Source organism: Phoenix dactylifera, chromosome 13 (assembly GCF_051530095.1).
Source record: "Phoenix dactylifera cultivar Ajwa chromosome 13, Ajwa_hap1_PhDact_Kaust_v1.1, whole genome shotgun sequence".
NCBI lineage: Eukaryota > Viridiplantae > Streptophyta > Magnoliopsida > Arecales > Arecaceae > Phoenix > Phoenix dactylifera.
Genome location: NC_143202.1, coordinates 23917445 through 23930649, shown reverse-complemented (window position 1 = coordinate 23930649; position 13205 = coordinate 23917445). Strand labels below are relative to the sequence as shown.

Genomic DNA, 13205 nt, shown 5'->3' with positions numbered 1-13205 from the left:
ATTTTATTTGTACTTATAATATTATTATTTTTTAATACTAATAATTATTTTGATTAGAAAAATAAGACTAATAGAAGCAATATATTAAATACTTTCGTTATATAAATATAAAATATAATAATATAGTTCTACTATAATTGAAAAATATCATTGAATAATAATATGATAATAATATAATTAATAATACATTATAATATAATATATCTCATAAATATAATATATACAATATCAATATAATATAATATTTTATATATTATATTGATATAATATATTAATGGTATATTAATATACCATATATTTTTTTGCTGGACTAAAAAGTATTTTTGTTCTCAATTTTTCAACTCAAGATCACTGCTCTAGAGTGTTCTTCCTTAAGAACGAGTATTCTATCACTGAGTTAGGTGGTGATATGAGAAGTGGAGGTAATTTGGAATCACTACTATATTATCTAGTCTTCAGGCCTCGGCTCTTTGATTACTAATAAAATCCCTATCCTTGGGCATCATGTAAGGGTGGGTTTTATGGTACGCTTCTTCGCTCACGCGCATTGCACGCGTCTCCCCTACCTGTCGCTTTAATACTTACGCCGTCACACGTGCGATTGGGCGTAATTTTTATCTAGCCTTTGCAAGAATCCTCGATTCTTCGGTTCTTCCCTTCTCATCTCCACCCCTCCACCAATCTAAACGCCGTCACACGTGCGATTGAGCGTACTTTTTATCTAGCCTTAACAGTCTCCCTCGATTCTTCCCTTCTCTTCTCCACCCGTCCCCCAGTCTCCGCCTCCGACGCCTCCTGCACCGCCTCCGATCCCTCGCTCTCTTCGGTCGAAAGATCGCCGCCGCCGCCCTCCTCCCCTCTCTCGAGGATCCCCGCGGTCTCCGATCTCGGTGAGCTCCCTCTTCTCTCCCGGCCCCCGTCCATCCCATAGGCCCGAACCCCGTAGCCGGCGAGAATGTTCTTGACGGAACCCTTCCTCACAACAGACCCGCACCCTAGCCTTGACACCATTCCTTCCCTAGCGGAGGCCTCCGTCTTCTCCCGGTGAGGCGGTGAACTCTCGTCCTCCACACAGCTTGTTTCTGGTTGACCTCTCCCTTTCTTTTACGCTTTCTTTCTTTCTTTTCTATTTTTCCTTTTTGTTTTTGAAGTATTGATTCTTGGATCTTCTTGTCTGGTTCGATTGATACTATGATCTGCTTGGTTATGCCGCGATCTCCATGATATGAATGTATTTTATGTTTTTATTTGAATTTATTCTCGCAAGTCAAGCTTTCGTTGGTTCTTGATGGAATTAAGTTTTTTAAGTTAACAAGGATGAATTAGCATAGGAGAGGATATTGTCTTTAGTCTTTACTGTGTATCTTATCTGTTCCAGATTCGTCTTATTTCCATTGACTGCCAATAATTAACCAAGGTTTTGGGCTAAGCAGTTTTGTGTGCTTTTGTTGTCACCCCATGAAATCTGGTTAAACTGCTGATGTATGCAGTTGACTGTACGATACCTTAGAAGCACCTTCCCACTTCGCGAAATGAATTTTAAATATTTCCATATATAGGGATTTTGTAAAAAGAAATTTATGTTTCAAAAATGCAGTCAGAATATAGCGTTATGTTTCTGCCCAAATAACAAATTACAAAACTAGAGTTCTTAATGCTAATTCTATTTCAATGTGGAAGTTTGATGATTCTAAAGCATTGCTCTTTGGTTCAAAACAAATTCCTACGAAGTAATATTTAAATCCTTGATGGAGGTAATGTGATACAACATAAGAAAGCCAGAATTCTGATCCTTCTTTAGGTCGTATTACTTTATAGTCTATAAATTATTAGCCACTTGATGAAAACCTAACTAATTCATTGTACATTAATCAGTAATGGTATAAGCATATAAATTATCTATCAAGATGAATTTATCCATTGTTATAGTTGATGGCCTTTTGTTTCCTGAGGAAGGGTAGGAGCTTCCTTAGATCTTCAGAATGGAAACATATCGCTTGTGTATGACAGCTCTGTATGCGACATATTACTATTTTCCCATTTCAGGCTTTAGAGGTACATTACCTGCCGCAAAAATGTCTCGTAAAGGATTAATGGAGCAGGACCTAAGTAAGCTTGACGTGACAAAACTGCATCCATTGTCGCCAGAAGTTATTTCACGTCAAGCTACAATTAATATTGGTAAGATTGTTTCTGGATTAGTTCAATTGTTAAACACATTCATTTCTCTAAAAAGAACAGTATTTTTTTACTTTGGTTTTGGTTCTCGGATTTCTGTTGCCTAAATTTTGATCCTATCTCTGAATAAATATTTTATTAATACACTTCTTATGTTTCCTTTCCTTATTTTTTAATTGAATAATAATTTCCATTTTAGAGGACTAGTTTGTGAACAACTACCAGAACGGAAGAATTGAGATTTCTAAGATTTTGGTATTGGGATCAAGTTTTTGAGGTCGTGGTTAATATAGTAAACCTTGATTTGCTTCCATATCAAGTCAGTGATTTGAATATTTATTAACTAAGACATCATTTTAAGATTCTAAATGGCTTATTAGGAAATCTCTGTTGATATTTTGATCTTATGTGATCCTGTATAATATGGGCTGAGATATAAGTTATAGTGTGTTACGCCCCCGATCCGAGATCACGAGCCAGGGTCATGGCAACTGCCGCATACTCATAGAGAACCTTCCCACAAACATGCGAGATATCTCAACAAGATATCATGAACTTGCAACGGAATAACCTTAAATAATAATGTGCAAACTTTATTTCAGGAAATAACTCAAATTTAAATGTCTCACAATTCTAACAATATTCTAAGATAACACATAAATTTAAATAAACTCTAATCTAGGATAATTTGTGCCAAAGTTCTACTAGCTGCTCTCTCATATTGAACCCCGAGCAGGCTAGTTTTGTGAATCTGTAAAAATAAAAAATCATTAATGAGCTAGATGATCACTTTAGTTTAATAAATTAGGCAATCAAATAGATAATAATTTGCAGAAAATAAGCATATATGTAGTACTAACATGCGAACCAAACTTTTTTTTTAAAAAAAATAAATTTTTGTTCATGGATTCTAATTCTTTCAAATATTCAATTCATCTTAACTACTTTGGACTATGACCACATTTTTTTGTGACAATGTCATAACACCGCGCATCTTTTTGCGGTGAGCTACGTATCATCTTACAGTAAAGTCCTTTAGGGCCGCCATCCGCTTGCGGTATGCCACATATCTTCTTGCGACACAACCTTCAGGACAAATCAAATGCCAACGTAGTATCCCCCATTAGCGGGGTCCTTAACATAGCAGATTGAAATTCAAATAGCTTTAGGGTTTCATATTTCAATTTGATAGAAATATCGAAAATCATGCAGTGTCAAAATCGATCAATCATATCCATAATAAGATCATGTCATCATAATATTCCAAAATAAACATATTCAGTAATATTATAATGCTCATCAAATTCATGCATCATGAATAATACTAGTCAAAAGTTATGAATATATTAATTTTATAGCTCCTGATAAATTTAGAAAAAGTGAAACATTGCTTATCTTGCGAGTGATTTCGAACTACTAGTCCAATCAATTTTGAGAATCCTCCTCAGATTCTGATATTTAAAAATTATATACTGATCAAAATTTTATCATGATTATTTGAAAAATAAAATTTCTAATTCCAACACCCTCATAGGGTTGACCTAGCGGAAGTGTCCAACATTCCGGTCGGTCTTGATCAAAGCGAAATTCATCCGATCATGCTCAGACTAGGATATAGGTGGTTCGATAAAATTGGGGGTGACCAATTTTAACAGTGTCCGTAAGAGGCCAAAGTGGAGGCTGGCACGCTGCCAAACGACCATGGATCAGGGCTTTTCTTCAGAATTGATCCAAAATCACTAAGAAGAGTATCTTACTGGATCTAATATCCTTAGAGAAAGAGAGTAGAGAGAGAAAGTCTAGGTAGAGAGAATCAAGTGAGAGAAAGGAAGGGAAAGAGAGAGAGAGAAGAGAGAAAGAGAGAGAACAGAGCCTCTCTCTCTAGCCAAGGAAGAGGGAAAGAGGGAAGATGGGTGGCTAGGTGCCTAGGGTCAAAGGACCCATGCCGGCCAATCGGCGGCCAGAAGCGCCAAAACTCACCTAAAAATAGGGGTTTCGACCCCTTAAACTATGGAACAATGACATCCCACCAATCGGAACTTCGGCCATGGCCACAAGCCGCCGCAAAGAAACGGAGTGAGGCTTCGACGACAAGCACCTATGGCGGAACCTGCCGAAAACAAGAAGAAACAGGGGTTGGTCTATCGAAACAGGGGAAACAAGGCTTCGCTCCTTCTCATCTAAAATCCGGCAATCATCGGCTAGCATCGAGACTCCAAAGAGCTCGGAAGAAAGATGAGAAAAGTGGGTCGAAGATCGCTAGATCCTTACTTGGTTTCCGATGGCATTTGGTTGTGGCGACGGTGCACTCGGCGATCGAAGTTCGGAGAGAAAACCGAAGAGAACTCTGGCGGTGAGCTCTGATCGAGGATGAAATCTCCAGTGGATGATAGAGAAATTAGGGAGGGCCTCTAAATTAACTTGGTCGCGATCGGAATCCAGTTAGAGTAGGATTCCGTTCGACGATCACAAGGAGGAAGAACCTCCCATCGGGCTTAATACTATATGCATGGACCAACACTTATTTTGAGTCTAAATTTAAAACTGCTACTTGATCTTATCTTCAGGCTCATTATTGTTCTAATACAAAAAAAAAGGAAGCCTTTCAGTAGTATACAACTTAATTGACAAATGAGTAGGGGTGGCAAAAACTGATCCAAGTCTGACCTGACTCGATACTGTTTGGCTGGGTTTTGGTTGGCTATGGGGTCGAACTTTTAGACTTGGACTTTAAATGGGTTAATTATGGCTTAAAACCTCGATCCAACTCAGGTCCTAAGGAAAGGGTGGGGTTTTATTTGGGTAGGCCGGTTTATGTTGGATGTGGTTATGACCTTGGGTTAAGGATTCAAAGAATTGTTAATTTACCATGAGAATGAGTCGCAGAGAGATGCAACGGTTGGGTTAAGCATCTCTGCATGGGTAGAGTGTGCTGAGTAGAACGGGTTAGGGGTCGATTTGGTTAGATTGGGTTATAGGGGTCAACCTATGTGCAAGGCATTGGTTGAGAGGCAGCATAATGTCAGGATGGGTCAGGTAGGGGTCAAGGTTTCATATAATTCTGTCCCAACTTGACCCAACCTGATCCATTGCCATACTCGAAGAGTAGTAAATACGCATTGTATGATGTCATCAACTTGCGAATTGGTACCACTTGGTAATTTGATGGTATAATGTTGCATTAACTCTTAGTAAACAAAGGGTGTGAGGTCTGTGTACCTCTTTCATTTGTTACTTGTATAGAAGTTGGATAACATGCTCCATCTTTTTCTAGCAAGTCAGATGGTTGCTTAAAAGTAGCAACAATTAGCTGTAAAATGCAAATGTGGAGACTACATATTGCTCCAAATGACATTTGATGCCTGAATTTTGAAACTTAAGCTCTCATGAAGACATTCTTGGATCATTACTTTGTATTTTTTTAAAGGTAACTGGAGCCATTATTTGGTTATCACATACAGTATCCTTTTGTTCTTTAATGTTTGGGAGCATGGAATCCAAATAATTGTAAGATGGATAAAAAAGCAAGAACAGTGTTTAAGATGTCCTGTCTAAATGTTATTCTTTGTAGATATGAACAACTGGTCATGTATGTGTTTGTGGAAATGTTATTTTACATATCAGGTTTTGTTTAATATTAGATACATTTAAGCTGCACAGGGAAATCTAGAGAATTCCTTTCTTTCTCTAAAGCTTACTTTAGAGGAAGAAGCTCCATGGAAAATCTATTTGGCTGCTAGCGCCACATGCCACTCCCATGCTTGGGCCATCTGACCTAGTTTTGCACCACCTTGAGTTATATGCTTGCCTGGAGAAAGGTTTCAATGCTCTTCTGCATCCTTGCCCAAGGCCCTGGTCCTTTCTTAGCTTTGGCCATGGTCAACCTGCCAGAGTATCCCTCTCCAAGTATTTCCCACGGTCCTCACAACCTAAGAGCAATGCCGGTTTGTACACTGGATCCAATCAACAGGAGATGGGCATCATTTGTTTGATTTTTCCATGAGTTGTAGCAAAGGTGGAGTTGAAGGTAATGTAATTTCCATGGATAATGAGGATTTTGGTATTATTCTCATGGTCTTCAGCATGATTGATGACCAAAAGTAGTTGGAGAAGAGGCGACTATCTTGTGGTGCAGGATGTCTATAACCCCCAACCATGAACCCCTTTATGCTGTTCTATTATAGTTTATGCTGTCTTAAGTAAACTGGGTCAAGCTTTGTGTCCCAAAACGGTGATGCCCTGGTGTGGGCAATGTTGGTTGTCAATGGGCCTACCATCCGAGAGCAGCTTGGCCGAACAAGGCTGAGGCGGTGAGGGAGGCACGCAAGAATATCCACAGATTTCTGATATGTTTCACGATACCCCCCCAAAAAAAAACAATTGGATTGATTTTGGAAGAGCTTTAAAAGTTTGAATTCGAGTCGAAACCTTTTTGCCTCTTTCCTAAACAGGATGTCAATATTCAGTATTCATGTTGTAATTAAATAGCATGCTGTTAAATCATGAATCTATTGCTAAAGGTTTCTTTGGGTCCTAGCTGCAATGTGTTGGAGAAAGGTCCAGAAGCTTAAATTGAGGTTTGATGTTTTCTAACCAGTTTAGTTCAGCATTATCCTTTTGTATTGATGTCACTAACTAACAAATTATACCTATTTGCTATTTCTATTGAAATATATGTGTTCTCTTTTTTCCAAATTTGTTTGCAAGATCTTTTCTGTTTTATACGTCTTGAATATTCTTTTGTTAGATTCTGGTAAACTGGTGAATGCCCTCTCTTTGAAAATTATTGCTTACATCTTCATAAAATTCCTCTCTCTCTCTCTCTCTCTCTCTCTCTCTCTCTCTCTCTCTCTCTGTGCGCGCGCGCGCATGCATGCATGATTACGAGTCTGTGTTCACTATCTTAGCATAGTTAATTTTATGCTTCTCTAGATTTAATTCTTGTTTAAATTAAATGCTCAGGTACCATTGGTCATGTGGCCCATGGAAAGTCAACTGTTGTAAAAGCTATTTCTGGTGTTCAGGTATTATTTTCACATTTTTACTTAAGTTTTACCCCTCTGACAGATTTGTTTAGTTTTGCTTTTAATTTGAGCATGTCTGTGATTAAGGTATTGAAAGGGATGCTAAATTAGTTCCTGCAGGCATCCCCTGCAAAATTCAGTAATTTATTCCATAGTCATCTTTAGATATAGCAGCCTCTGAATAAATTTTTTAAGTTCTTTCTATGACGTATGATCTTTGAGCAGTTTCTTGTCCTTTGTTTCTTTGCCAAATCTGCATCTTTTGTCCTCAATTAAGCACTAACCATATCATAGAAGATTTCAATCTCTTTCTTTCCAATTGATAACATTGAGAGAGAAGAGACATGATTAGTAAGCATGTGCAATGAGGATTCGAGGAAGCCTAGGTAAAAATAAAGGCTTAAATTTGTGCAGAGGTAAACAAAGATTGCCAAATGGGTCTGCACTATTAAGGCTATGCAATTTTGCAGTCAATGTCATTGACTGTCAAATGACTCAAAACTAAAATTGATATACATGGACTATTGTGGTTTTATCTGCATGGTAACCTTTTTTTTTCTTTGCTTCCATATTTCTGATCCGGTCCTTTTTTCTCTGTATGCAGACTGTTCGTTTTAAGAATGAGTTGGAGAGAAATATCACTATCAAGCTGGGATATGCTAATGCAAAAATATATAAATGTGAAGATGATAGATGTCCGCGACCAATGTGCTACAAGTATGATTTTCAATGAGGAGAAATAGTCATTGTTTCTATTTATATTTATTCTTCTATTCTAATGATGCAGGGCTTATGGAAGCGGAAAGGAAGATAGCCCTCTATGCGATGTGCCAGGTTTTGAGAACACCAGGATGAAACTCCTAAGGCATGTCTCATTTGTAGACTGCCCGGTAAGATGGCATGTCTTTAGATCTTCAACTTTTTGTTGTTAGACCATTAGACCTGGTTTTGATTTGTCTTGTTAGTTCATGCTGCTGCTAAAATTGAAGATCTGTTAGTACTAGTACATGTTAATGTAAGCATGCCAAATTACCATCCCAAGAGGGAAGAATTGAATTGCTTTGTCAAGAAGCCTTTAAGATTATTTCATAACAAGGAAGTTACTGATTTTGTTGAATCATTGTTGTACCAAAGTATATTAGAAGGGATAATACTGAAAGAGGTTCAGGTACTGCACCTTATAGCTTTTTAGATGATTCTGGAAACATTAAAAACAGCAAAATTTGGCTGGGAATCCTCTTGACCTTATAACTAAGTGAGCGAACTGTTGAAACTGTTTTACACAGCAGTTAAATTAGGAAAAATATATGCATGATTTTTATAAAGGAAGCATATAAATTTGGTTTATTCATTTATTGCTTATATATTGGCTTCATTAATCTAAATAGCTGCTTGTTAAATCCTTGTGATATTAGCAAAAATATTTTGGAAAAATCAGCTAAACATCGACTTATCAAAAGCTCTATTCACACGGGTTATATGGCATGCCCACAACTTCTTTGCTTCATTCTTGATACAATTATCTATCTTTTGTATATCTAAGCATATAAAATAGTCTGACAAGCTATTAAGTTTTGTTATTATCAAAGGCTCAATTGCATGGGAATCACACGTGATGACTTAATACTTTGGTCTTGTTGGATTAGGTTCAATCTGTATCTTTAATCACACTTTGCAAGCCTACCATGGTTTTCGTATCTTGATTGACAATTCTGGGTACCAATCCTCTTGGGGAAGACAACAACTGACTTGTTGTATTTTCTTTTTTCTTTTTTCTTTTTCACTTATAACTATGCTTTGGTTGAACTTCTTCAATGGAATGCAAACCAAAATTACTGACTTTTTTTTTAAAAAAAAAATAGCTTGATGATTGCCTTCTTGACTTAAAAGTTGTGCTCCATATCTAGACCTCCTTTTGATGGGAAAAAGTCTTGATGATGATCTTTCATGCAGTTATTCAACATGCTATTTTATGTTCATTGCAGAGTTATCATAAATGTCACTGGTGGCCAAATAGAAATATTCTATAAATGGGACTTCAGTACCCTTTTTTTTGTCTGTGTGTTTTCTCTCCATTCAGCTCTGCAAGACAATGACACCTGTTTTTTCGTCTCTATACGTTGAAAGCAATTCCTGCTTGCTTATTTGCTTCTAAATTTATGAGCATTTGCTTTTATGAATGTCAATGCTTCTGTTTCCTTATTAGGGCCATGATATTCTTATGGCTACAATGCTCAATGGGGCTGCAATCATGGATGGAGCATTGCTTTTGATTGCTGGAAATGAAAGCTGCCCCCAGCCTCAGACTTCTGAGCATCTGGCTGCTGTTGAAATCATGCGACTTCAGCATATTATTATTCTACAGAATAAGATTGATCTTATTCAGGAAAGTGTGGCAATTAATCAGCATGAAGCAATCCAGAAATTTATTCAGGTCTGTTTCTTTGACCATCCTGACCCAGAATGCCAGTAATTTTCAAGCCAAACTTCAGTCTGTGCTGAGGACTCTCTTCACAAAGTACTCATTGTCTTTAGTTCTTGAATGATGTGCAGGGCACAATTGCTGATGGTGCACCTGTTGTACCAATCTCTGCTCAGTTGAAGTATAACATTGACGTTGTTTGTGAGTATCTTGTTAACAAAATCCCTATCCCAGAGAGGAACTTTACTTCACCACCAAACATGATAGTCATTCGTTCTTTTGATGTGAATAAGCCTGGTTCTGAGGTTGACGAGATAAAAGGTGGTGTTGCGGGTGGAAGTATCCTTAGGGTATGTAGTTCCTTGTACAGAAATTTTGATGTCATTAACTATAAGCTTTGGTAGTCATTGCTATTGCAGACTTCTCTTTACATTTTCTTACTGCTACATATAAATTCCCCGCGATGGTGCGTTTATAGAGGAACTTGGATCCTCTGGATATTGTTTTGTCATGTGGGAGCCACTTTGACAATCCCCATCTTGCATTATATGTTGCCACATTTAGTTTTATGGTTCCATGCAGCATTTAACAAGACAATCTTTTGCTACATGTTTGCTGTTGACCTGTTATAATTTACTCTCTTTTTCTTGAAAGAATTCAGTTAGGCAACACAATATTTGGTAGGAAAAGGTTTGGACGATGTTGATGATGAATTTGCATAGCTACTTTCCCAATGTGACCCTTATGCTTTGTTATCCCCTTGTCATTTATATATATAGAGCAACCACATTTTATTATTTTAATTATTTTTAAATTTTTGTAGGGAGTTTTGAAGGTGAACCAGCCTATTGAAGTCCGTCCTGGTATTGTTATCAAAGATGAGAGTGGCAACATTAAGTGCACTCCAATATATTCAAGGATAGTCTCACTTTATGCTGAGCAAAATGAGCTCCAATTTGCAGTTCCTGGGGGTCTCATCGGAGTAGGCACTACGATGGACCCTACACTGACACGTGCTGACAGGCTGGTGGGTCAGGTTCTCGGGCAAGTTGGGACTCTGCCTGATGTTTTTGTTGAGCTTGAGGTTTGCCAATCTTCTGAGTACCTCTTCCATTCCTGAGTTAGCAGTGCTGAATATGGTGATATAAGTTATCTTTTTTTAAAAAATTACTAAATTAAATTAGTTAACATAAACATAATTCCAAATTTATGGCTGAAATGATATGTGCAACAGTTCATATGGATCAAGGTATGGCTCGTCTTAATTAAAAAACTATTTTGTAATTGTCTCTCAGCATGATTTTATGCCTTGGCTGTTGGTTGATTGCTGGCCAAGGAACTTTGGACTCGAGAGAATTCTATCATGAAATTTAGAGGCTCGATTAACTGCTAGGAGACTGCCTCATATCATTTGAATATGCAATTTAAACTTGGAAAATCATGTAGATAAAGGAAGATTGCAATATTTGTTCTAGACTTACCTGGTAAGCACAAAATGAGCTGAAGGGCCAATTAGAAGGGCCAGAGGCAATAAACGTAGATATGGATGGAACCATATCCTCTGTGCTGTTCATATATGCCTACAATTTGCTTTGTCTAGCTTTTTGACATACAAATTTGCTGATTTTACAGGTGAATTTTTTCCTCCTCCGGAGGCTTTTGGGGGTGAGGACAAAGGGCACAGAAAAACAGGGGAAGGTATCTAAGCTTGCAAAGGGTGAGATCCTGATGTTGAACATAGGATCGATGTCAACGGGGGCACGAGTGGTTGCAGTGAAAAATGATCTGGCTAAGCTGCAGCTCACTGCACCAGTGTGCACAAGCAAAGGGGAGAAGGTGGCCCTCAGCCGGCGGGTCGAGAAGCATTGGCGTCTCATTGGGTGGGGCCAGATCCAGGCTGGTGTGATCCTTGATGTCCCACCATCCTCTATTTAAATCAAAGAATCTTGCAGGTGAAGGGAAGCGCAAGAGCACAAAAAATACAGCATTAGGAGATCTGTGAGAAGTCATGTGGGAGGGTAGGCAGCTTCTGGGAACAGTTTTTGTGAGATGGAGGAGAAAACATAACAAATGTTGAGAGTTTTGTTGCTTAGTTTGTGTTTTAAGAATTTATCTGATGCCCAGAGAGTATTTATCAGTAATATCAGACTCCGCAGCCATGATATCTCGAATTAAAATGGGTGTATTTTCCTCTTTCAAGGATGTAAACCAATACTGCATCTGTTGCTTCTGGAGTTCTTTCAGTCGCACTGCTGATGTTGGGAACTGAAAGTTGTATAGAGCTGGAATTATGGCAGCTTGGATAGATGATGTTGGACAACCGAACTTTCTCCCCCATGCGTCTCATTGTTTGTTACGACCATCTGTGGCCCGTCGTTCACTGTTTGTTAAACTATTGTTTTAATGTCCGGACCGCAGATTGAATTGGAAAAATGATTGGGTGATGGGTTCTTCGGTTCAAATAGACCACAATATCACTACTATTATACTAAATATAATTATTAGTTAATCCTCAATAAAATAATTTAGAAATGTTTTTACAGTTACTGGCACTCTGGAGGAACGTTTAGTCGTAATGGCGATTGCTGTCATGTATCTTCATCTATGACTCAAATTTGAATCTACCAACAGACCTCGGAGGTTAAATTGTGGTTGTCGTAGTGGAACCATGATTAATTCTCAATATATTAACTAAATTTTAAAGATAAAAGCAATAAAAGTAATGAGGATTAGCTCAAGCATGCAGCTAGATACTGCAAGATAAGTCGATTTTTGATTATAAAAGCTGATTTTTTATTAAAAAAACAAAATTCTTTTCCAGCCCATCCAAAAGGTTGATATTAAAAAAAAAAAAAAAAAAAAAAAAAACTTTGACCAGGATCCATGAAAATGTTGATGATCTCGACGCGACCGGTTCACCTTAACGCCCATCAGAAAAAAAGCGTTCCCCAAACACGGACTGCGTTGAGACCTCCTCCACCTCCCCAAACACGAATAGCTGAATGAAGATGCTTCCGTGGTCGGCCTTCGCAAAATTCGATCATGGCGGCGCAACCTGAAGATGGAAATTCGACCACGTACGACTACTGCTCCTGTCTTCTTTGTTCCAAACCTTGGACCCCTTTTCTTCCCCCCCCCCTCTCTTCCTTGTTCCAAATCCAACTCAAAAGGATCCGTACTAACAGCCATTTCATCTGTCTTGCACATAGCCAATATAAACTATTAGCTTATCGCCAACATTTTATAGAGCATGAAACTCCATAGGTTTCCCTTCTCTCAAGAGAGCATTTATGAGTAATGTTGCTACTGTTTCTTCCTTTTATTGTGGTTGATCATACCTGAATTGTACGACCCAGCATTGATGCATGCTCCCTGATGTCTCTCTCATAAGATTTTTACACTCAGCATCTGCCCCTAAGAACTGACAAGAAGCTGAGAGCATTCAATTACACAATAAAGGCAATGCTTGTCCATCCAACTTCATTGCTGCACAAGCAGTTAAAATGTAAAATACTGTTCTGTGCATTTCATGAATATTAATTCCACAAAAAAAAAAAATTAAAATACGGACATATCATATT

General features: G+C 38.0%; 1 protein-coding gene across 1 annotated transcript; it reads left to right on the top strand.

Annotated features, from left to right (window-relative positions):
- The first annotated feature begins 472 nt into the window (after positions 1–472).
- Positions 473–11944, top strand: LOC103708589 (uncharacterized). Its single transcript, XM_008793598.5, has 9 exons — positions 473–890; positions 2047–2181; positions 7141–7202; positions 7807–7919; positions 7990–8092; positions 9409–9636; positions 9756–9974; positions 10448–10708; positions 11257–11944. The coding sequence occupies exons 2-9, from the start codon at positions 2076–2078 to the stop codon at positions 11557–11559; spliced, it is 1395 nt and encodes a 464-aa protein (XP_008791820.2). The 5' UTR covers positions 473–890; positions 2047–2075; the 3' UTR covers positions 11560–11944.
- Positions 11945–13205: the final 1261 nt, after the last annotated feature.